Consider the following 25,752-nt stretch of genomic DNA (forward strand, 5'->3'; position numbering starts at 1 on the left):
TGAATTCCCAGAAGTTTTGGAGAGGTTCTGCCAGGAAAAGCTTTTTGAAAGACTGGGAGGATTGCAAAAGGCACAGTTTTTAGGAAAACCACCAAAAAAAAAAAAAAAAAAAAAAGCACAAAGCCGCCCCAACGCAGCAAGTCCTGCTGCCAGCTTCGCAGCATGGAGCTGCCTTTGGGAGCAATCCCTGCCAGCCACCAGCATCATGTCCCAGAGCCCTCCCTGGCCCCACACCCACTGCCAGCCCCGGGGAAGGAAGGAGCTGGGAGCCCCCAGCCTGTTTTGGCCATGGCTTGCAGCCCATGTGCCCGTCCAGGCAGCCAGGAGGAAGCTGAGCATCCTGCCCTGCATTTGGAGGACACATGGCAGCTGAGCTGGCAGGCTCTGAAAGGGCTCCAGAAAGCAGACACTTAACTTTCACCAGTACAAGGGAAGACAGGCTTTGAGACCATGCTTGGAGACCATGCTTTGAGACCACACTTCCACACTTCCCAGAGCTGTTTCACGTGGGGCTGTGCAGCCCCACAGCTGCGTCTCCCCTCATTTCACCCTGCATGTGACCAACAGCTCTTCACTATTGCCTGTCCCTTGTTGATGTAGTTGTTTTAATTTTTGTCACCTTCCTCGAGTGTGCCCAAACCTGTTGAAGAGGCTGAGCCACCTCCCCACAGCTGCAGGATCCCCAGACTCGCCACTTTGGATGGACAGCATCCAACCCAAGCGCGCTGACTGTGGGAACAGTGCTCTGGGTGTTTTCTGTAGATCTCAGAGGCAAAAGGGCAGGACAGGGGCCTGCAGGTCACTGGGTGGTGGTGCAGGAGATCCAGGAGCTCTGCCTGAGCCCCCTGCTCCACCTGCAATGGGAAAATTCTCCTTGGCTTGGAGCTCAGCTGAGATCTGTCCACAAAGGAAATAAACAGAGTTCAGAGTCCAAGGGGAAGGAGGCAACACTCATGTTCCATGCTGGCTGCCTGTGCTTTAATCTCCTTCAGCAACGGCTCTTGTCCCCATACCTGGGGTTGTGCAGAGCAGCTGGGGTTTGGAAATACCTGAGATTTCCTCCCTGCATCAGGATCAGCAGCTCAGCAGGCTGAGCATGCACACCCAGGGGCTCTGAGTGGGGAGATGCCAGCTTGGCCAAGCAAAGCCCATGGCAATGCTCTGTGCTGACCTAGAGATGTGGGCTCTCCATCCCTGAAAATGACCAAGGCCAGGCTGGATGGGGATTGGAGGAACCTGGGCTGGTGGAAGGTGGATTGGAGTGAGATGAGCTTCAATATCTCTCCCAACACAAACCACTCAGGGATTCTGATGCTGCGATCTCTCTCTGTAGGCTGCCTTGGAGCTACACCTGAGCCCCAGGGCTGGCTCTGGCACGGGGAATCTCCCTTGGCAGGGCAGGGGGAAACCCTCCCACGCCTCTGCTTGCAGCCCTTTGATCTGGGCAGTGACCACAGCACCAGCTCTCAGCAGGCAGATGGCTGTCAGCAGCACAGGGAGCCACAGCAAGGAAACCCAGGGATTTTCCCCACGTGCTCGGGCCCACTGAGGGCTGGCAGGGATAGAAAATGGGAAGCACAGTGCTGAAATGATCCCATGGCTGCCAGGCTAGGGTCCAGTCAGCAATTTCTGTGCCACAAATCCACCTCAGACCGCCTGCCCATGGAGAGCGTGGGCACCACAATCCCCAGTGCTGGCAGCAAATCTGGGCTGAGATCACAGGCTGAGTCCCTGCAGCAAACAGCAGCTTCAGCACCCACAGCCATAAGAAACCTCCTGCTCCAGACACAGAGAATCACTGGCCAATTTTATCTCTCACTGGCATGACAATGTCAAACTTTAATGTGAAAATTGCATATTATATGGCTCTACGCAGATATTTACTATATGTATTTGGTTGTATTGATTAGTAGTGCTGTATTAATATTTTAATAGTGTGGTAAATTTAGTTTTGTAGTTAAAAGGTAACTTTTGTAGTTAAAATAAGAACTATGGATGTAGGATATATATATTTTTTTTAAGAAAGGAATGAGGTACTTGAACCAGATAGCAGCCACAGGACACCTAAACCTTTCAGAGAAAGAGAATTTATTGCTCCATTATCAGAAGAAATTAACTTCTTCCTGCCTTGCTCAGGTGTGAAGACACTGTCAGGATTCAGAGGAAGAAGTTGATGATGACCAGACAGAATCCTGTGTTTGAATGGAATTTATGCATCATGTATGACATGTATGAATATTCAACGGGCTATTGTTTTTAAGGGTTAATCCTCTGTTAATGTATGTTCTTTTTCAGGCTTGTGCTGCCCAGAAAAAGGTACACTGTCCGTAACTGTTTGTTTCTATTGTCTCATATTGTCCTAATCCAATTTGTCCAAATTATTATTACTCCAATTATATTATTATTATTTTATAACCATTTTATTACTATTAAACTTTTAAAAATTTTAAAACCAAGCGCTTGGTGTTTTCCACATTAACTCCCCCAGGAGCAGCGGTCCCGGCTCGGAGGAGCGGGGCAGGCGGCGGGACAGGCGGGCTCTCCGTGCCCACCCGCCGGCTCCCTCTCCTCCGACATCCGGCAAGGAAAGCGAACAAAGGCAGAGAACAATTCCTATTGTTTTCCATGACTTTCTTCAGGGCGGCTCTTCCAGCGCGGTGCTGCTGCCCAGGCTCTCCGGCTGCGGAACCGCGGCCCGCTGCGCTCTGGGGATGGGGTTCCCCTGCCACCGACCCTCCGAGCCCTCCAGCAGCACACAGACAGCTCTGCCAGCAGCGTTACCCACCCACCACGGCTCCTCTCCTACTCCACAAGGAGCCACAGCAAGGAAACCCAGGCATTTTCTGGGAAAATTCCCACTGGGAATCCCTGAGATGCTCAGGCGTGGGAATATGGCAGTGCTGGGTTGATGGTTTGGCTCCGTGATCTCAGAGGTCTTGTCCAAATGAACAATTCTGTGATGACACCCAGATTCCTGTAACCAGCCAAGGAACAGAGCCTGTGGTGGGGAAGGGGTGAGCTCAGCATGGGCTAAAAGTGAAGGAGATCATCACCCTGATCACTTCTCCAAGTGAAGATCACCCTGATCACTTCTCAAAGGGAAGGAGAATCACCCTGCTCACTTCTCAAAGGGATTGAGACCACCCTGATCACTTCTCAAAGTGAAGATCATCCTGATCACTTCTCAAAGTGAAGGAGAATCACTCTGATCACTTCTCCAAGTGAAGGAGATCACCCTGATCATTTCTGTGGGTCTCCAAGGGGGAACAGAAGCATCTACAGAAGAATCATAGAATGGCTTGGGTACGAAGGGACCTTAAAGCTCATCCACTGTCCCAGGTTGCTCCAAGCCCCATCCAACCCGGCCTTGGACACTTTCAGGGACTGGGCAGCCACACCTTATTCTCTGAGCAAAGAAGGAATCTACTGTGTGAGAGAGAATTCAACCTATGAGTTTTGTAGGATGGTGACAGATGGATAAAATAAAGCAAATGTCCCTGGTCACTTACTGGGTGTTCCAGGGACAGATGCTGAAAGTTTCAAATGTTAAGTGAGGCTGGACACATTGGACAAGTGGCTTCTCCAATAATACTGATGTTTTTGTAAAGCCGCACTTCATACAGAGCCTTGGGAGCTTCCCACAGCCCACAAACACCGGGCCTCCCACCAAGGCCATGGCTCCAAGGAGAAGATCCCATATCAAACCAGGATCTGGCCAAGGACAAAGCTCAACTTCTAACTGCCTCTCCAGACAAATGGAGCTTGAAAACACCTGGACTCCAGCCTGCCTGTCTGCCATCCTCCTCCATTGCAAGGTCTGGTGAGAAAAGCTGAGCTCTGGGTGAGCAAGGCCCCTCTGGAGCCACCCTCACAGCAAGCCTGTCAGATACCAAGGAAGGATCTCCAGCCCCAGAGGTTTTTGCTTCAGAACAAGTTCACCTGATCCAACCCACTCCATATTTCACCATTTCCTAGTTCCCAGAAGGATGAATGGCAAGGGGAAGCAAGGGGATGAGCTCTGCTGTTCATTTTCAGCTTGGGGACCTGGGCATGCCTCTAACACACCTGTCTCACAGAGGGAGATCCCCCAGCACCTCACCTGCTGAGCAAGCTTGGAGGGATCCAATCTGATCAGATCTCAGGGATCTAACATGAAGATCCCTCAAGACAGGGATCCTGGTGGAGCACCACACCAGGAGAGCAGTCTGTGTGAGCCCATTCCAGGCAGACTTGGCAAAGAAACCCAGATTCATTCAACATCCCCATGCCAGCCCAATTGGGTTCAATCTGCCAAATTATTTTGGCATGGGGAGAACTGTTTGGGGCCCAAACTTCCATCCCAGCTGTGGGTGGAGAGCCTCCCCATGCAGGGCCCTGCACACAAGTGTGTGGGTGCCCCCCAACCCCTGCATGTTGCATCCTGCATTTCTCTGCTTTGAACCCACCCTGGCTGCAGCAGGGGTGTTTGCCTTCCCTCCTCAGGGAGCTCTGGCCCAGGACAGCCCTTCCTGGCTGTGGCACTCACATTCTCTGAAATAAGCCCTTCAACCAAAGGGTTTTTGTCCTGGGAAGCTGAAAGGCAGAGAGAGGCCTCAGAGAAAAGGAAAACAATTCTTATCTCATTTGCTTCTCCTGTGTTGTGCTCATGTGGAATGAGTTTGGGGATTGTTTCCCACAGGTGATTGTTTCATTGGATTCTGGTCTGAGTTGTTTTGATTCTTTGGCCAAGCTGTGTCAGGACTCTGGAGAGTCACCAGTTTTCATTATTATCTTTTTAGCCTTCTGTAAGTGTCCTTCCTGTATTCTTTACTATAGTGTATTATACCTTAAAGCCCATCCAGTCCCACCCCCTGCCATGGGCAGGGACACCTTTACACTATCCCAGGCTGCTCCAAGCCCCACCAACCTGGCCTTGGACACTTGCAGGGATGGGCAGCCACAGCTTCTTCTCTCAGCTACAGTTTCTTCTCTTCCTTCTGTATTCTTTAGTATAGTATATTATACTATAATTACTATACTATACATAATAAATTAGCCTTTTATACTATAATACAGTATAATAAAGTAATAAATTAGCCTTCTGAGAACATGGAGTCAGATGCATCATTCTCTCCCTCCATTGCTGGGTGTCCCTGGCTGGAGGGACTGCCGGGTATTGGAAAATGCAGATCTGAAATACCCAGGTATTTCACATCTGTGCTGCTTGTCCTTTCCATCCTCACAGGGGTAAAACACACGGAGCATCCTCACCAGGAAGGCACCTGGCACAGAGCTTCCCTGCTGCATCCATCCCAGTGCACAACAGCACCTTCCATTCAGGATATCACCCCAGAAAGGCAAAAAAAAGCTGGCAGGGAGCCCAGGGCTGGCTCTGCCCACGAGCTGCAGCCCTTTCATGTGGCTCCAACGCCTCTCACACTTTCAAAGGCACACCAACCCACTTAATGGATGTCTCACAGCCCACTGTGTGTGTTCTGACACAGCCCCTCTGCCAAGGAAAAACAACAGTGAGCGTGTGTGGATGTGTGTATACACAAAGGATTGACAGAGGATGTTGCTTGCATTTTTACAGCTTTGTTGGAGGGTTTGGTTGGGATTATTTTTTTTAATATAAAAGCCTAAAGCAAATACAATGCAGAGAAAAGGATTTTTAAAAAAAAATCTTTAATACTTTACCTACATGCATAACACCTGTAGAGCTCTGACACTCCCCAAGGAACATGTTTTATAGTAAGTGTTTCAGGCTGAAAAAAGACAACTGCTCAGAAAAACATTGCTACTGGCCACTACTGCACATCCTGCCAACATGAGTGCTCATTCAGGGACACAATTAAGTCTTTCAGGGATGTCTATCCCAGGAGCTACACACCAGCTTTGCAAGCTTTTACCTTCAGGTGTTCCCCAGCTGCAGGAGCTGAACCCTCCTGCTTCATGCAAGGATTCTGTTTGTGGCAGAATAATCAAGTTTTAGGGTATTTTGGCAAATATAAGCAGGGAATCTAACCTTTAAACCTTCCATAGAATTCCAGAATGGTGTGGGTTGGAAGGGACCTTAAAGCTCATCCCATTCCATTCTCTGCCATAGGCAGGGACACCTTCCACTATCCCAGGTTGCTCCAAGCCCTGGCCTTGGACATTTCCAGCCTGTGCCAGGGCCTCACCTCCCTCACAGGGAGAAATTCCTTCCTAAAAGATCACAATGAACAATGAATTTCAATGCACACAAATGCTCACCCTCTGCCTTCAGCTGAGTAAACACCCACCAGGCAGGACAGTTCTCAGCTCAACACCAAGTTTCAGTCCTCTGAGGTGAACTTCTGCCCACATTCTGCCACCTTTAAGATTTAGAGGTGGATATGGTCACTGGGTCAAATGCCCATCAGCAAGCCCACTGCATGTCAGTCACTTAAAAAGAAAGGTTCTTTTACTTTTGAACAGAGATTTGAGGATTATGGGAGCTCTGAGTTGGAACTGGGCATCTGAGAAACCTGCTTGAGTGGAAATTATCCCTGTTTGTGGCAGGGGGTTGGAACCAGATGGTCTTTAGGGTCTGTTCCCATCCAAACCATTCAGTGATTCTATGATCTACATGTTCTCCTCAAATCCAAGTGCTGATACCAGCACATTCTGAATGAATTCACCTGTTGCATGTTCACAAGAACTTCCTAGGCCAGATACATGGATATAATGACAAACTACACATCTGCCCACTGTCAGATTTTTATAGTTTTCTTTGAATCACCCACTGCCAGCATTAGAGACAAGACATTTGCCTGGAAAGCCCATGCAGTCATGTCAGCTCTTTCACTGCTAAAGTATGCCATGTTTTAGCTGGGTTAGAATGAACCCTTCCAGCCCTTTGGAGCAGGTCTCTTGGCTGTGTGGTTACTCACATACAACACCCACTGCAATACATTTGTGTACAACTATAAAAGGAGAAAATAGAAGCACTTTATTTTCAGTATACAGACTAAATCCCACCATAAAATCAAGATAATGAGCAAGCACACATGAATAAAACACTCAGCACTTAAGCAAACCCCCCTTTTGCCAGGTCTGTGTTTCTGCAGTGGATCCTGCAGCTTTCCAGGATTGTTCCCAAAGGTGGCTGCAGTACTCCCAGGAACAATCCTCCCTCTACTACACAAAACACTCCCAGTTTGCATAAAGTGCTACATTTTCCTGTATGCCTTGAAATACTAGTTAGGTACAACACTATTTCATCATCTCTGCTCCCAAACTATGTCCAGTCCCACTTCCACCCTGACATCAAAGCCACAATTATTTCTACAAGGAGGTAAAATCAGCAGGTTGTAGCAATACAACTCTCCAGAGGTGCACAACAATGGCCAAGTGTGATCTGCAGCACAGACAGCAAGACAAAAATGCTGAACAGTTGTACCACACACATGCACACGATCACCTCTGCAAAGCTTTCTTCATGGTGTGACTCCTTCCACATCACACTTTTTCACATTTAAAAAATAAAACAAAAAAAACAGCCCTTGTCAAATTTAGCCCATTTAAAGCTGCCAACAAAATTGGGTTCCATGTGCTATCAATGGGCATGTTATTGCTTGTAGTAAATTGGAGAAATTTGGACCTACACATGAGATTGGTTTGCAAAGCAGAAAGGTCAGCAGAGGCCCCTCAGCAGTTTTAGGAACTGACCAGCTGGAATTTCCTGCACACTGGCTACAACACTGCAATGTCCAAAGCACCCCTAGTACCATCCTCCAGCAAACAGCCCATCCTCTCTGGCTCCTATTTAACACACAGAGCACTCAGTGATTTTTGCAACTCCATCATGCTCACCTTGGCTCATTCACCTGAAAATGGGTGACAGGTGTGATGGCAGAGCAGTGCCAAATCCTCTCAGCACTCACATGTCACCAGAGTGAGCTGGCACTCTTGCAGAGCTGTGAACATGCCCAGCAGAACAAAAACACCCTCACTGGATTTTCCAGCTGCCAGTGACCCACCTCAGCCAGGTGACCTTGCACAATGCAGCCTTCACACCTTGTGCCTCTGAGTGTGGAGTTTACAGCTGAGTGTCCTCAAGGATTAATGAAGCAGCTCTTGGGATTGCTGCCAAGCCAACAGTGACTCAAAGGCTCAGTACAAGCTCATAGAGGTACATGGGAACACCAGGCCATTCCAGACCCCAGCCAGCCCTCACACTCACTGCCTAAAGCTCCTTTCTTTGCTAGCACACCTTGACTACAGCTCTGCTTTACAGCCTCTCCTGCTAACTACACTCTTCAAATCAGCTCTGACTGCAACTGCTGCCCTTAACCTACCAAGTACAGAATGGATAGAGTAATTCCTGTCTACTGCTGCTCCTGATGCAATGCTACCTACAAAAACACAACTAATTCTGCCAGCAGATGATCCAAACTGCTCTCCAACAGCAGATGGGTGAGGGAGGGCTGCAGATTGCCAAATCTCCAGGCTTTCCACACCACAAAGGAGGGTAGCAACAAGCAGCCTTTGAAACAGCATTGTCTCTGTATTTTTCTCTACCATTGAATCCCTTTTCCACACAATTTAGTGAGTGAACTAGAGGCTTCTCTGGAGCAGTGGAAGAAAAGAAATGGTAAATAAATTACGAATTATAAGAACTAGGCCAATAGTTTTACAAAGTTTTCCTTTTTGGTACCAGCACTGAGCACTGCTCATTTCCAGGTGGAGAGAAATACAAAACACTTCAGTCTCTCTGTGAGCTTAAAGTCCAAGTGACTTCTGCACAATCTGCTTGGCAATTTTGTTAAACTGTTCTCTGTCTTCCCGCCACATCTTGGAGGCGTCTACGTTGGCTCCACTTTCATCATTTGGCTCTGAAACAAGAAAGACAAAGGCAGGTGGGCAATGGAGCCTCTTGCTTCTTCAGGAATGTCACTTCCCCAAGGCTTTGAAACACTTCTCCTCCTTGAGGCTGCAGAAACACCACTGCAGCAAATCCAGTGACAGCTCCTGCATTCCCAGAAGGCTCTGATTTAACTGACCACAAGAGAAAGGATATCACAGCAAGTTTGAGTTTAGGCAAGAAACAAGTGGCACAAGATGTGGCACCCCCAGTACTGTCAAGGGCTTTTAAAACCACATGTTTCTTCCTGCACAACGTTTTTTTTTTCTTGTTCTCCAGCTTCCCAGACACAAAACCTCTCCAAGCAGGCCACCCAAACAGGCTGTCCCTTGTTGGGATGGTTTGTTCTATTAAAAAACAACAAAATAATTTGAGGAAACCCATGGAATATGCTTTCACTTCTGCAACATCTTTCATCAGATGATTTCAGAATGCTTTATGGGTGCTGAAGTCCCAGGGGCTCCCTGTTTTTTATGGGGGTAAGGTGAAACCCAGGACTTACAAGGTCTGTGGGCAGCAGGACACTGTCCTGGGGTTCCAGAAGGCACTACCACACTCTGCTCACCTCTCTTGTCACACCCACTCCCACCCCAGCCCAGTTCATGGCAGTATCTGGGATCCATCCTTCTCCACATGGTCCTGATGGTGCACCTTAAAAGCCAGCAGGTGAGCAGGTCCCCAGCCTGGAGAACCTGGGCTTACACCACCTGCACAGCCAGGGCTCACAGGTTTCCAGTGCCCTGAAAGAAGCTGGCCACTGGTGTTTTAGCCTAATTTCTCCAAAAGCCATGGGAAAAACAGGATGCAGAGGCAGAGAAGGAGACCAGGTGGCTCCCACACTTCCCAGTCCAGGTGAGGCTGCACCACAAACCAAACCATGGGAATCCCATGGGTACTGTTTGTCTGCTCAGCTTCCCGACTGCAGGTTACTATTCCAAAGCTAAAACAGCCCCTTGCACGAATCTGTTGCTTGCTCTTTGGTCAACTTTGCAGCTTCTAAACCCATTTATCCTTCACAACCAGTTCTAAGGGACATGGCTCTGCCCTCTTCAGGCAGTTCAGTGGCTCTGTCCACTGTCTGGAAAATGATCCATTTTCCAGAGAGCTGTACATGACACAGCTGATCCACAGCTCTTGTTAGATTTAGGAAAAAACATCTGAAAGGCTCCACAAAAAGGTTTTCACCCCAGGTCTTTTCTCAAGAAGCCTTCCTCTGAACCAGAGATGGCAGAGAGGGGAACAACAAAGACAAACAGAGTGTGCTGGCTTCTGAACCAGAGGCCATGGGCTCCACTTTACTGTACTGGTTAGGTCTGATAGCCCTTCAGCTGCCAAAGCCAAATCCAACACAGGCTGTAATCCACAGCTTTAAACATAAAGAACAGCACAGCAAATACAGAGAGGGCTTTGTCCAGCTGAGCCTCTGGGACCACCTCATCCATCTCTACTGTCCCAGGTGCTACCAACCTGGAAGGAAAGCCTTGCAGTAACCCCCATTACTAATTCAGTTGCATTTTTTCCAACCCTTCTCAGAACACTGGTTCACCAATAAATAAATAAATCCCAAAGCTTTAAGAACTGTGGCTGCTGCTGAGCAGCTTTCCACATGCTTTGCTCAGCGAACAAAGCAAAAAGCAAGGTGCTGCACTGAGGAAGGGCTGCCAGGACAGCAGTGCTCACCTGCCAGCATGCTGACAACAGACAGGAGGATCTTCTCCACGCTCTGCACGGGGCTCCACCGCTCCGCGCTGCTCTCGTAGCCCATGGGATCGTCCCCAGGAGCATGGAGGATGGAGATGCACACCCTCCCATCTGGGTAAACTGCACAAAAAGCACACAGAGTTGCTTGTTATTTAGTGGAAATGATCAGCATCTCCATCTCTTGGGCATAGATCAGCCTTAAGACTTAGCTCTTGTATGATTAAAACTAAATCCAGGTTTAAATTTCCTCTATAAGCAAGCGGACACAAAATATGAAAAACAAAACCCCAGGACAAATCTTCTTTAAGCAACTCCTTCCCCAAGTGCCTGTTGGGAACACTTGTGTCATTTAATAACCAGAAAGGCTCCATGGAAGAAATGAATGATGCAGCCTGGTGGAATAAGGCAAGAATTTATGCACAGACACAGCTCCAAGCAGGTAAGCAGTGCCACTTAAATGGAAATGAATGCACTGAATGCACATTGGAGTCCTCCACTGGACTGTGACCATGAAAAGCATTACACAAAGGAGGGAAAAGTGTGATGTTATATATATTATAAACATGAGAAAAAAATAAAGTGTTATGTTAAATATATTATGAACAGTAGGACTGATCTTTTTTTGAATATTACTGAGGTGCACTCAGAAGAATTCCCACTACTTTATTTTTTTTTTTTTTTGCTTAAAGCCCAGCTGCATTAAACCACCTGGAAAGAAAGAAACCTATGAATTAAGGATCCAGGTGCTTCCCCTCCCACCTTTAGCATAAGCAACAGTACAAGTTGTCTTCAGAGAGACTGGACTCCACTGACTTGGTAATGAAACCAAACAAAGGTTGAAGAGGCACCTCAAAAGAAAACTGCTCTACCAACATGGCCTAGTTCTCCTGCATGGCAGGCTCCTGAGGAATGACAATTTTAATGCAATAATTTCAGGGCTTCTATTCCTCAGGTGACCAAGCTGGTGCCATTGCCAGGGAAGCAAGACAAAACAAAAAGTGGGAATGACTGCTGGAAGCAGCTGTGCTCATTTCCAGCTCCTTCCATTCACCCAGCTATGCCCAAGCACGTAAACACTGCTTGGAGCACTTTTGTTCCCAGTCCTTCCTGCAGCCCCAGGCTGAGGACTGGAGCTGCTCTAACCATAGCTGCAAGAGGTGAAAACAGCAGGGCAGGTGCTGAATCAGCACTTCCTGCAAGCCAGGAACCCACTGGCAGAAGGGATTCACTCCTGTTCCTGTGCAGTGCCTCATTTAAAACAGCTGGAGCACAGCAGCACAGGCAGGACATCAAAGGCTGACTGCAGGAAGATGTATGGATCCTCTCTGCTCTGCTCTGCTCAGGTGAGACACACCCCTGTCCAGCTGTGGGGCCCCAACCTGAGGACGTGGAGCTGTTGGAACAAGTCCAAAGGAGGCCACAGAGAGATGCCCCTGAAACAGGCTGGGAGTGCTCAGCCTGGACAAGAGAAAGCTCCAGGAGACTTCAGAACCCCTTCCAGTGCATAAAGGGGCTCCAGGAGAGCTGGAGAGGGACTGGGGACAAAACATGGAGTGACAGGACACAGGGAATGGCTTCCCACAGCCAGAGGGCAGGGATGGATGGCATATTGCGAAGGAATTGTTGAATTGTTCCTTGAGAGGGTGGTGAGCCCTGGCACAGGTGCCCAGAGCAGCTGTGGCTGCCCCTGGATCCCTGGCAGTGCCCAAGGCCAGGCTGGACAGGACTTGGAGCCACCTGGGACAGTGGAAGGTGTCCCTGCCCATGGCAAGGCGTAGAACAGGATGGGTTTTAATTTCCCTTCCAATAATCCTTCCCAAAGCACCTGTTACCTGTGATCTCCCCACACTGATGCTCAGTGCCAGTGCAAGCAATGCCATTCATCACTACTTAGTTACTTTTGCCAGGGTATCCAAGGTCATTTTAGTATAACAGAAAACAGTTCTGTGGTATCCCAATTCCCCCTTGACATAAGATAAACTGCAAAGATGAGGGGACACAGCAGACTTTTAAAACATTTTCCTTGTGATTTCTCACAGGGGGAGAAATAAACAGAAAAAGCACAGCCCAGCCACCCCTTTCTGGGTAGAAGCAGCCCACCACAACCCCAGTGAGAAGAAACATTCAAGTGTCTACTTCAGGTGATCTCAGCTTCAGACTGAGAAGACTCAGAGACACAGGGCTTTAAAGAGCTGAGCTGACCATCCAGTGTGTTCCAACTATGCCATGGAAGAAACACCCATGTGTAAAGCCACTCTTCAACACAGGAGTCAGGCAATTTGTGCCTCTCCACACCCCACTCCTCCTGGCAGTGCTGCACACAACACAGCTGCAAGCAGTGAACCTCAAGCCAAGGCCACAGCTGGAGCTGCAGGGACAAGGGTTTGCTCAGGGAGAACAGTCCTGGCAAGAAGTTTGGGCAAATTAGTCCAGCTGGAGCAAGGTGCTGACATGGCCACACTGCTTCCAATGCCAAAGTGCTCCAGATGTGGTGCCACAATGCCTTGGGCATGTCCACACAGTTCTGTGCTGGGACATGCTGGTGTGTCCTCTACAGGAGAATAAAGATGTGGATTAAATGGGCAAGAACCTTCACAGGTGTTGCTTCCAGGAAGGAATAACAGAGAAACTTCAAGAAATTGCAAAGTTCCTTGTGTATAGGGTGAAAGAAATTGATTGCCAGCTGAGATTGTGACGTGTGTTTTCCAAGTGCAAGAATGTCAGCTGAAGAGGCAGCACTAGGCAGGAGCACAGCATTTGCCTTTTCCTTAAGGAACTTCAAGGGTTTTTAACAAAAACTTAAAGTTTTTTTCATGTCCAGGGCTCAAACTTGTGAGCTGTATTTCTTGTCACTGCAATTACTCCCACTGAAGAGTCTTCAGATAATATTGTCACCATCACAGACTCACTAAGGCTGGAAAAGGTCTCTCTCTAACTCAATCAGCATCACAGAGCAAAGGCCAGCAAATTCTAATATTAAACACCTGTAAATGTGTTGTCTGCTTGGACAGAGCACTGTATTTCAGAGAGATCCCCTCAGAAATGTTTCACCTGTGATTTCAAGGGGCAGAAGCCATGCTGCCTAATAAAGCTGCACCCATGAACAACTTTTCAGTCATTAAAATAACACAAAAGTACCTAAATACAAGCCACAGAGCAAGACTGAGTTCATGGTATGTTGGGACAATGCTTTCAGGCACATGGTAGCACTCTTGGGGTGTCCTGCATACAGTCAGGAGTTGAACACCACGATCCTGATGGGTCCCTCAGGATATTCTATGATTCTTTGTCTAGAAAGAGCCTGCATTAACTCACTAAGTCTCACATCCTGTACAGAAGATTTAGAGGTATGGAATTTGCTGGAATCCTTTTAGGATGAGCAAAAATTTTATGAGGAATAATGGGATAAAGATAAAAGGACCTTAAGACAGAGCAAAACTGTTGGGCAGCTGAATGCTCGTGCTGCCTGCTCCAGGTTGGGGAGGGAGAGAACCACCCTTGGGAAGGATGCCAGATCTGCTGCTGCAAAAGTTTCTTTTTAAGCTGCACAAGCAACTCCAACCCCCCCTGTGCATCCTGCTGCATCAGACTCACTGTTGGGATGGAACATCTCACAGGTGAACCTCATCTTGGGAGGGCTCAGCGGGTAATCCAGCGGGAAGCTCAGGATAGCAGGGAAAACCCCATACTCAAAACAGGTGTCTTCAGGACCCCTGGAAACAGAGAAAAGGTTATTCACCAAAGCTTTAAACAGCTCTTTCACCCAAATTCTTGTCTCATGAGATGTTTGAGGCATGGGTTACATCGTCTTCTCCAGGAAGCAAAGAGTTAAGGTGCTCTTACCCCACACCTCATAAACTTAAATCCAAATATGAGGCTTGGGAGGCAGGGGGGAAATCAAAGCTTGCACGCTAAATTACTAGGAAGGTCACAACACTGTTTAATTAGCAGGGTGTGTCTGGATATAATTGGAGTATCTGGCTCCAAGGCATGTTCCAGGATTTGAGTGTCTGCACGTCAAGTGAAAGCAGAGGCAGGTGTGGGACTCCTGTGCCTTTGAAGATACTGTTATGCTCTGCAAGACAGAGATGTCAAATGCTGGAGCTCAAAATTAATTTATAAATGCCACAGAGATCCCAACTGCCAGTATCTAGCACAACCACACAAACACTTATCACTGTCTGATGCAGAAAGCACAGCAAAGGTTTGGAAAAATAAAAACATAGCTCAGAGACCATAATTGTCAGAAGACATGCAGGACAACAATGTGTCTTTGCAGACTTCAGCTATTGAGTTTGCCCTGCCTCCAGTGCAGGTGGAGAACAAATGGCTTCATCAGGGCTCTTGTAGGAACATTTCCTTATTGTGTTCAGAATCTAGTTCAAAGTGCAGCCGAGTTGAGAACATAAAGACAACTATTTTACCCTGCCTACATAAAACACTTGTGGAAAGTGAGCAAAAACCAAGCTATTTGTGAGCAAAAAACAAGTAATAAATCATTAGCCATGATGTATTCAAACTTGATGAACCATCTGGAAGTTGTAACACAAACATGATTTCCCTTGATTGGAAAGATGACGAAAAAAGCTTCAGCACTAAAAATTGTTGCCAAGGAAACCTCATGTATTTAGTAAAAAGCCATTCAAACAAAGGTTCCAGTGTCTGGGAAATAAGGGTTAGGAATATATTCATGCTTCCTCCTCCCAGTCCACATTCTCCATGCCAGAAAGAACATTAAAATTGGTGAGCAGCAAATCCTAAAGCAGTGGAAGACCGTCTCAAACTTGGGGATTCAAAAGACTTGGCTGGCAGATAAACACAAGAACTTGGCTTAAATCACAAAACCTATGTGATTTAAACATGAATATTGACACAGGCAGGTAAGGTAAGAGAAATGCACCAACATTCTGCAAGAATGAAAGCTAAACTGTCTCAACCACTTTGTTCCCTTTCTGGCCTTTTCCCTAAATTTAGTCAGGATTCAATTCACATCTGAGAGTAAACTGAATGCATTTTTTCCTGACCATTTTAATTCCAGCTGCATTTTAAAGGCTTATTGTTGAACTTCTGAGAGTATGTACATACAGGCATTGAAAAGCTGGTGGGTGTCTATGTTCTGTTTTGAGAGCAAACCCACAGCCTTAAGGGCTCTTCTGTCAAATACACTCAACCCAACATACTCCATTTTAGGCCCTGTATTATGTGAGCAAAATGCTTTTGTTTCAGCCACTCAGCGCTGCCAGGATCAACTTCAAAGAAATTATTAAAGTTAATCCAAGACAGCATTTGCAGCTACAAAACACTCAGCATTTGAACTTGACAGCATCACTTTGAGCTCACAAAGGACACTGGCAGGGCCAGGGAGGTAAGGGCATGGCAGCTGCTGCAATCACCCCCTGCTCTGCAGTGATTCCAAAGCTGACAAGAAGACAAAACATGAAAATGAGAAGCTCTGCCCTCCAGGAGCTGGCTGTAACTCATGCAAGGGGCAGAGAAGAGTGGTGGGGATCTTCCAAATAGGAGAGAGAAGTACCTTGAGGAGAACAGCTAATGGAAATTTGGAGAAAAGGCTCCTCAGGGGGGACCTTCTACAACTCCCTGACAGGAGGGTGCAGCCAGGTGGGGGTCAGGCTCTGTCCCAGAACAAGAGACAAATCAAGAAGAAACGGCCTCAAGTTGCAACAGTGGAGATTTAGTTTTGATACTGGGAAAAATTTCCTCCCTGAAAGGGTTTTTCAGGCTGCCCAGGGCAGTGGTGGAGTCACCATCCCTGAAAGCAATCAAAAACCATGTGAATGTGGCACTTGGGGACATGGTTTAGTGGTGGATTTGTCAGTGCTTGGGGAATGGTTGGATTTGATGCCTTAACAATTCTGTGATTCTAATTCTATAATCACAGCTTCACATACATTTGCAAACAGCTTATTTGTGAAAAGATGCTGGAAAAACACCAAACCCCACAATCATCAGATGCCCAAAAGGGGAATGGAAACAAAAGTCATATGCCTAATTATAGATCTAATTACCTTTCTAAACTGCTTTGTGATAAGTTGACTTCAATTTACGCTGTTTAGTTTTCAAGCAATCTTTAGGCTAATAAAGTTCTTAACCATTGCATGCTTTTGTGTCTTTTGGGGATAAACTTTAATAGCAACACACACTTGTACATGCCAACCAGAGAGGGCAAAACTTGGCCTTGAAATGTTAAATCCATGAACACAACACAGCCTGGAGGACCTCACGCAGCGCCAGGGAATTGAGCAACACAAGGCAAACTCTCCTGAAATGATGTTGCAAAGACCTGGCTTTCAACAATGCTCCCCACCTCTGGTCTTCAGAAAGGTTTTCACATGGGTATTTTCAGTTCTGTGCCCATCACACTCATTTTGGGAGTGTAAGATTTGTTCTCTCCTTTATTTATTATGGTCTCAACATTTATGTATTTCACATTCCTCCAGCATTGCTGCTGCAGACAAGAACACTGGAGATACAAGTAATTATTATTTCCATTATTTAGAAATGCTTTGTTTTATCTCCAAGTCAAGCTCTTACATCAATCTATGTAACATTACCCAGCCTACCTTTGAATTGACAAATGAGAGATGTCTTTTTTTTTATTTAGGTCTCTTTTTTTAAAGTTATGTGCCATTATATGAAGCTCTAGCTTTATATAAATTTGGTGAAGGAAAGAAAGTATTCTGCTCTTTTCACAATTATGTTTCTTACCATTTGCACTTCATCTGTGGAAAAATTTGCAGGCAGCTTTACTCCCATCTTTACTTCTCATCTGCACACCTCATTCCCTGAATCTCACACAGCACATCTGAGATTACACAACACTGGAGGAGACCACCACAGACAAATACAAACAAGTCATGTAACTTACTTTCCAAAGGCACGGCAAACACTGCTACTAACAAGATTTGTAAAGAGATGAAAGTAACCCAGTGTGTTTGGGGTAAACATGTTTCTATTGTATCACACCTTCAAAACTGAGCAGATCTTAAAATATAACTTTATTATGACACACACACAATGCAGAAACCAAAATTAAAGCACCTCCGCCTCTCATTTTACGCTGACAAAGACCTGAAGCTCAACACTCAGCACTTTAAAGGGCTTTCAAGTCTGCAGAGCAGCTGCTCTGCTCTTTAAGGATGTGACAGGAAACATCAGAAAAGGTGTTTTCTAGGCAATTCAGAAGTACCTCTGAGAGTCTCTCAGGAAACCTCTACTCAGGCACAGCACTTTGCTAGGAGGAAGCACCAATAAGCAGGAATTTCCTTCCATGTTCCAAGAAGTGCATCAAACCCTCTGGGATTTCCACACTGCCAGCAATCACAGCTGCCTGACCTGAAATCTGGCCCATTACAAAGCAGATGTGCTGACTATGCCTCTCACAGAAAGCCCAAGACCCTTGCAGCCAAAATCTCTGATGTCAGGCAACAGAACAACCAATTTCCATGCCAAGTGTTTCTTTTCAGGGAACTGAGCTACCAGGAAGCACAACCTGTTATCCCAGGAGAAATCACTGCACATAAGCAGAGGCATTTGCCAGCTCTTGCCATCAATGAGCAAAACAAGCAGTGGTAATCCAAACCTCCACTCAGCAAGGTCTAAAATAACTCAGAGCCATGCAGCAGCATCACCCACACAGCCACTTTGTGTGGAACAGGGAACTCAGCTTTTGGATTGGTTGCACCCCTGAGCCCAAGAGACAGAAATCTTGGTTTTCATCCCTAGATAACAGATTCCAAGCAAACCCAGCTAGGAAAACTCTGCCACCCACACCAGCTGAGAATCTCCCCAGTCAGCACTGGTGGTTGCAGGGAAAACCTGCCCAGATGAGAACAGGCACAGAGAAAGCAGGGTCACAGCCACTGCCAGTCCTCTGGGACAACCCAGGCCTGGCAGAAGGAAAGGAAATCCCCAATTCTTACCAAAGGAATCCTGAAATACAGAGCCAGGATCCACCCAACAACAGACCACCAGCTTCAAGGTGGACTCAGTGGTCTGGAACTTCTTCATCTTTTAATTGTGCAGTATTTGCATAAACTGTCAGATGTGAGTGACAAACATCTTTTTACCTCTCCTCTAGCATTTTAGAAGTTTATTTTGTAAAAATCACCAGTTTTTCTATGTACTCAAAGTTCCCAAAGAAGGTACAGCATGAGTAGGAGTACAAGAAAGAGAGAAGACAACCTGTAAGATGCTAGGCAAAAAGATTTTGTCTTTTTCATGGCAAATTGTCTTTTTCATGGCAAATTTTGCTACCAACAACCACACCCACCAGCTGGGGAGTGGAAGAGAGAGAACACAGCTTTGTAAAGGAGTTTTCATGAGCCCCAAAACACAGCAGGTCAGGATCAGAGCTATTCACCAACAGAAGAGTGAATATTTTTCTACACAAAACCACTGCATCCAACCCTTGACAACACCAATTGATTCATGAACTGTAAAGAACTTCAAAAGAATTTTTACTTAAATTTCAATACTTTTTCTGATTAGAACATTTCAATATGCCAAGAAAAAATAAATAGTAAATAGACTAATTTTAGACATTGATTTTTTTCTCCTGTCACTAATAATTTGTGTATTTTGCTCCACTCAAAGCTTGTCCTGCACTTGCAGATAGGCAATGTTCCAACAGGTATGTGTGATCTACAAGAAACTGTTTGTTTCCTACAGTGTTTGTAAATGTAAATAATATCCAAGGGAGCCCAAATGAGGATTCTTGACAAATTTGTGAGCTTGTTATTATGACACCTGTACAAGAAGTTATGATAACAAGTTGTACACATCACCAATGCTGCCTCTGTCACTGTTTAAAGTCCAAATTAAGTCCCTGTTTGGATCAGAGGAGTTTCTACCCCAAGGCAGGCCAATGCTGATGCCATACAGAACTGACAGTACTTTTTAAAATTCCTGCTCTCCTAGAAGCTCATCACAGCATCACAGCTGATCTCAGACACCAAACAGAATTTAACTCACATGATCAGGGCCTCCCATTCAAAGAAGTTCTCTTCATTCATGGGACCTGTGAAACAGAACAGAACAATGCTCAGGGCTACCTGAACACAAGGTCACAGCTCCAGAGGGCACAAACCCTGCTCAGCTCCTCACCTGCCACAATCCCTTCTGGTGGGTTCAGGGTCAGCTCTGCAAAAACACAAACACAAGGAAGATTGAGGTGATTTGTGAGCCCAAGCATTTCAGGGGGTGTGTTTGTGATGGCCATGGCTTAGCACAGGGGCCCCACCACCATTGCTTAATGCAGCACAGTGTTCTAGACAAAATTATTTGGCACTTTGGGGTTTTCCAGGCTCCTAGAACTAGCCTTGGAAGCACAGAATTGTTTAGGTTGGAAAAGACCTCTGGGATCATTGAGTCATCTGTCTTCACAGAGGCAATAAATTAAACCTGAGAAGGAAGACAAAAACATTTCACAAAGCCTGGGAAACACTTTTTTCTTGCACCTCCGTGGTATCTGCTGCAAACCATAACAGCCTGTTATAGAAGTTTGTATTCCTGTAACCTCTCCAGGTTTGATGCACCTGAGTGCAAAACCCAGAACAACACAAAAACAGGAGAAGCAGACACAGGAGAATTCAATCCAAGCTCCTGCATGGCCTGGAAAATGTGAGTTAAAAAAAAGCAGCATCAATAAAACAGCCATGGCTGCACAGCAAGTTTGGATCCATCAATCCTCACTTTCTGTAGGAAACTGATACAATTTAAAATTCATGAAACAATCTTCAGCAGCACCTCAAGCTGTTGAAGGCCAGTACAGCACATGCTGATAAAATAACAACCACATTTTCTCTATCTAGTGGACTGACCATCAGTTTCTAGGTGCTGATGCTCTGCAGGGAGGCAGCAGCAGCTGAGGCACAGCTCAGCCACAAACAGGCAACCAATTCCTGGGGGCTCAGCACCAACCCCGGGGCTCTGAGTGAGCCATGGGGCAGGAGGGGACACTCCCAGCTGCTTATCCAGCACAGTGTTTCCTCATCAATGGCCTCTGGAGCACCTCAGTAACACACAGAGCACAGCCAGAGACACTTGACCAAATTTCTGTCCAGGCTGTAGGTGAAAGAACAGATTTCTGTCTCATAACTGCTCCTTTAGTGCAGCATTCAAAGATGCTGAGATGCACTGCCAGGAGAGATCTTCAGTTTGCTCTGAGTGCCCTTAACCTTGGCACAGCCCTCTCTGAAGTTCCAAACCCAGCAGCAGACTGAAGCTCAGCCCTGCTGTTTTCCACACGTCCTGGCATTCCATGGCAGGCTTTTCCAGCTTCACAGTGGGTCTCCAGTAGCTTCTCTTGTTGATGTTTTTAGACAGAAAGAGGGAGATGTCAAACACAGGAGCTCCTGGAATCATTTTGCTCCATCTTGTGGTTCTCTCTAGGAAGAAATAGCCTCTGATGTTTCCCTGGAAAAGCTGGTGGGCAGCCACATGGATTTGTGTCATACAGCACTCCTAGGAGAACAGGGGCAATGGGAATGAACAGCCAAAGCCCAGAGAGGGTTTTCATGAGGACAGGGGTTCCATTCTCCACTTCCTTGCTCAGTTCCTCCCTCAGAGAAAGGTTTCCATCCTCAAGGATCAGGTAAAGCAGAATCTGGGCACTCTGGGGCACAGGAACTTTGATTTTCCGTCTTGTGGTTCTCCCCAAGAAGAAAATGCCTCTGAGGTTTCCCTGGCAAAGCTGGTGGGGAGCCACATGGAATTGTGTCATACAGCACTCCTAGGAGAACAGGGGCAATGGGAATAAGCAGCCAAAGGCCACAGAGCAAAGGATCTTCATGAGGACAGAGGTTCCACTCTCCCTTGCTCAGTTCCTCCCTCAGAGAAAGGTTTCCATCCTCAAGGATCAGGTAAAACAGAATCTGGGAACTCGGGGGCACAGGAACGTTGATTTTGAGTGCCTGCACGTGATCACTGAGAAAGATCTCCATGGGAATGGTGACTCCTACCCTGTGACTTTCCCCAGAGCTGTTCAAAAGGAAGCTGAGAGCCCAGCTGAACACGAAGCAGAGGAGCTGACACAGCATCACTCACCAGAGCCTCCAAAGCAGGGTCACTCCAAGGGAACGCCAGGGAGGTGCCCAGTTATTTGTGAGTGAGCAGCAGAAAGCAGTGAAAGGCTGAAATCAGTGCTCTGATCACATGCAGGGTGACTCTGACAGAGCAGCTAGGCCAAACTCAGCGCAGAAACTTTCCACAATAGCCAATCTAAACCTCCCCAGGTGCAACTTTTTATTTGTTCCCTGGGAGCACAGCCAGATCTTGTGAGCTTAAAACAGAGCTGACACCAGACAAGCGTGATGCCCCCATCAGGAATTCAGGGCACGTTTGCTGCACACACAATCAGCCCTTTCCTTTTCATTTCTCTGCTCTTTGTGGAGTCGTTATCAGCCAATTCCACCGTGGAGATGGTTCTCAGGAGAGCTGAAAACACATCTTGTTAAAGAACCGAAGAGACTGAGATCATCCTTAAAAGAGAAGTTCAGCAGTGTGATTCCCAAAAACCGCAGCAAACCTGCAAGGGGATTTAGGATAAAAGCCCAGGATTTAGGAAATATTATGGGTATGTGCTCAGTGCAGTATCTGACAGCATCTGGACTGAGAAAAAGTCACTTTTCTTCTGACTCCACACAGTCTCCCCAGGCACTAAGGATGGGAGGTACCCCCTGAAGCCCTGCCAGGTTCAGAAGGTTTATCATTTCTGTGACTTCCCAAATCTCACAATTAACATAAATCTTTTCTTTTCAGCCTGACAGCACTTCCAGAGAAACCTGTTGGCATTACAATCCACTGCCCTGCTGCCTGTTTGTGCCAGGAAGGAAATCCAGTGCATCCAATCAGGCACTGCAGTTCTCAGGTCTCTAGAGATTTAATTCTTCCAGATTTAATTCTTCCATTTTAGACTTGAAATTTCAGCCAGCACAAGACATCTTCAAGATCTGATACTGTTTCTTTACTTCAAGAAACAGTAAACACAGAAAAATAAGGTTTCCATCTTTTAACTCTCACAAATATAAGCTACTGAGAGACTTAGGTCAGGCCTTAATACTATTATACATCAAGAATTAACAACAGGCACATGTCTAATAAAAATGATGCCCTTTTTATATCTGATTTTTTTTTTTCAGCTTTATCCAAACTAGTTCTGGCAGAGTAGACAGTAAATCTGAAAAAGAAAGAAATCAAACAAAGATCTAAATGAGGACAAGAAACCAAATCTGTGTCATCTGGATGCCCACAGCTTCCCTTCCTTCTTCAAAAGGAAAAAAAAACCAGTGCAATTTCACAGCCTCTCCCAAAATGCAGTAATATATCTGGGCTCCAACAGGTAGAAACTCCTCACAATCTCAAGAATTTTTCACAGAAGGAAACGATAAATCTTTAAATTAAGACTTAGAGTGTGGGCATGCAGAGAAAAAGATGAAAGACAAAAAATTGAAAAAATGGAAAGAATCAGAAGTCTGGTAAGGAAAATACACCCACCAGCAAGGCACTGAGTGCCAACAGCACTGTTACTACTAGAAGTAACTAAAGGGAAGAGATGGAGGAGAAGAGGGACAGTAAAGAAAAAAGAAATGTCCACAACTTTGTAGATAGCACACACAAGATTTCACCCAGGGAGAGCAGGCAGGAGAGGGTCACTGAAAACCATTCCCACGCCCACATTCACCCAGGGCAACACAGGTGGGAGAAACTTCACACTGAGCTGAACCTCAGGCTCCAGCCCTGTCCCAAGGCAGGACTTGCTCCTTCTCTACAAAAAGAGGCAGCAGAACTGCCTACAGCCAGGAGCTATTTTTATTTTTCATGATAACTTTAGCTGGAAATCTCTACAGAGCTAAGAGATTCTGCAGAGCTACAATTAACTGCCAGTCTTTAGAGAGACACAGGGAAAGGTTGGGAGTCCTAAGTGATTCTGGGGGTTGTGCTAAAGGAAAATAACAATGCACAGACACCAAAATGTCTGTTTTACTGCACTGCTGCAGCTCGGGTTTCCAGAAAGCACTGTGCACTCAGCCAGTTACATTCATTTTTTACAATACTGTGTTTTATTGGCCATGGGAAAGTGCTTGTAAAGGCAGATCACAGACAAAACATTATCTCTGTTCCTGCCTAGTGTTACCCTGGGAAACTAGGCAGAGAAGCTTCACTTCATGCCTGCCTGTGGCATTAAGTAAAAATCTTTCTGAGATCATTTAATATCATTTTTCCTAAATACTTTGTTCATACAAGACACTCCAGTAAGATCTCTGTGCTCTTCAACAACAAAGGATCACAAATGTTTCTTTGAGACTTAGGGCACTGATATGAGAGGACAGAAGCAGTGCCAAGATTTTCTGTGGTTGTTTTTCAGGTCACTGCCTCTGGATTACAACAGGAAAATGCAGATTTCTAGGGCACACATTGTCAGCACAATCTTCAGCTGGATGGGGAGCCCTAGGTGCCCAAACCCTGTGTGACAGCTCAGCTCAGAGAGCTGCAGAGCAGCCTGAGAACAGCACAGTGCTGGCAGAAAATGTGTGTCAGAAATACTTTCATAAAGGCTGGAGTATTCCTCTGAATGATGACAGAAACAAGTCCCCATGCCTGGACAGAGCACAGGAAGTGACCTTCCCTGGAGCAGAGCCTGTTCTTACAGCCCAGCTCCCACCAAACATTTCTCTTCTGCATTCTACTTCCTTGCTGTAAATAAAACCCAGAGTATTAAAGCCCAAAAGCACCTAGGTACACAAACAGGTATTTCTTGCCAACAAAAGGCACTTTTGGACACGTCTCAAACCCATCAGGGAGCAGATGAGCCATCCCAGAAGCTCTGGGATTCCCAGAGGTCTGGTCTCTGGTCCCTGTGGTGAGCATCACTGCAGCCACATCCCACAGTGGTTTTTAAACAAACAAGTCTACTTTTTCACTACTAAATTCGAGTTTAAATCCTTTTACTAGCCATTCTGCTTCCATTAAGGACTTCACAGAATTCCAGAATCATTCAGGTTGGAAGGGACATTAAAGTTTATCTCATTTCACCCCTGCCATGGGCAGGGACACCTCCCAGCAGCCCAGCTTGCCCCAAGCCCTGTCCCACCTGGCCCTGGACACTTCCAGGGACCCAGGGGCAGCCACAAGCAGAAGGATCTGCCCGGACAAACACCTCGAATTACCTCTGTTGTAATAACAGAGATTTCCATAGCTGTATTCTGCTCTATCTGGAAAATTTAACAAGGAAAAACACCAAAATAACTGGCCACATGCCCAGGGTTCCCAGCCTCCCCCTGGAACAGCGGAATCCCAGAGGTGTCACCGCACACCGAGCTGTCCCCTCGGTGTCCCGGCGGGACAGGGGGCAGGACTCCCTTCCCACAGCCCCCTCAGAGCGGGCAGCGCCCCGTGCCCGTCCGTGACCCCCAGCCCGCCCGGGAGCTCTGCACGGAGCCAGAGAGGAGCCGGGGCACGGCGAGGCCCGCGGCACGGCCTGCCCGGCGGCCGTCACGGCCCCGCCCGGCCCGCGGGTCCTCCCGGGCTTTGGGAGCGCCCCCCTTTGTGAGGGCAGCGCCAGGGCCCCGGGGAGCGCCACTCACGCTTGTACTCGGCCATGAGCCGCTTCAGCGCCGTCCCCGCCATGGCGCGGCCCCGCCGCCGCTTCCGGGTGCGCGGCCGGAGCGGCCGCGGGCGGGGCGGGGCGGAGGGCGGCGCTCTATCCGCCCGCTTCGCCTCTATGGTAGCGGCCGGTCCTCCCGCCGGTACCGGGCGGAGCGGGAAAACCTCGGGAATTCCCTGTGGGAAACGACGGGGAGGATGCAAGAGAATCCGCAAAATGCCCCATGGAGCGGGGGTATGCGGGGCGGATTGCCCGGAGCAGCGCCCACACGGCATTTCCTCCTGCACGAAGAGCGGAGAGCCCGGCCCGAGTCCCTGAGGGGATCCGCGGGATATCCCAGCCCAGCTACCGACACCCTGGAAAAGGGAATATGCTGAAATCAAATCTGCCTTTCCAGCCAGATTTCAGCAAGAAGAAGCATAGATAACGTGAATAAATGTTAAGAGAAAAGGCTGGGGATGATTCCATGGAGCAATAGGACAGCCTGAGTTAAAATTCCTCAGGAACGGGCTTCCTGGAGCCCAAAACATCACACAAATAATTAAACCTCAGCAAGGCTGGA

General features: G+C 47.1%; 1 protein-coding gene across 1 annotated transcript; it reads right to left on the minus strand.

Moving 5' to 3' along the window:
* Positions 1-5,656: 5,656 nt before the first annotated feature.
* UBE2G2 (ubiquitin conjugating enzyme E2 G2) lies at positions 5,657-25,237 on the minus strand. Its single transcript, XM_058031508.1, has 6 exons — positions 25,171-25,237; positions 19,691-19,726; positions 19,559-19,604; positions 14,162-14,280; positions 10,547-10,687; positions 5,657-8,837 (listed from the first exon to the last, which is right to left on the minus strand). The coding sequence occupies exons 1-6, from the start codon at positions 25,211-25,213 to the stop codon at positions 8,725-8,727; spliced, it is 498 nt and encodes a 165-aa protein (XP_057887491.1). The 5' UTR covers positions 25,214-25,237; the 3' UTR covers positions 5,657-8,724.
* Between the last annotated feature and the right edge of the window lie 515 nt (positions 25,238-25,752).

This window comes from Melospiza georgiana, chromosome 10 (genome assembly GCF_028018845.1).
Source record: "Melospiza georgiana isolate bMelGeo1 chromosome 10, bMelGeo1.pri, whole genome shotgun sequence".
Taxonomy (NCBI): Eukaryota; Metazoa; Chordata; class Aves; order Passeriformes; family Passerellidae; genus Melospiza; species Melospiza georgiana.

Excerpts from the sequence above, each read along its gene's own strand:
- UBE2G2 (XM_058031508.1), bottom strand. The coding sequence starts at position 25,213 with ATGGCGGGGACGGCGCTGAAGCGGCTCATGGCCGAGTACAAGC. Across the intron at positions 10,688-14,161 it reads TGAGATGTTCCATCCCAACA|TTTACCCAGATGGGAGGGTG; the intron begins GTGAGTCTGATG and ends CTTTTTGTGCAG. Across the intron at positions 8,838-10,546 it reads TGTTGTCAGCATGCTGGCAG|AGCCAAATGATGAAAGTGGA; the intron begins GTGAGCACTGCT and ends TTCTTGTTTCAG.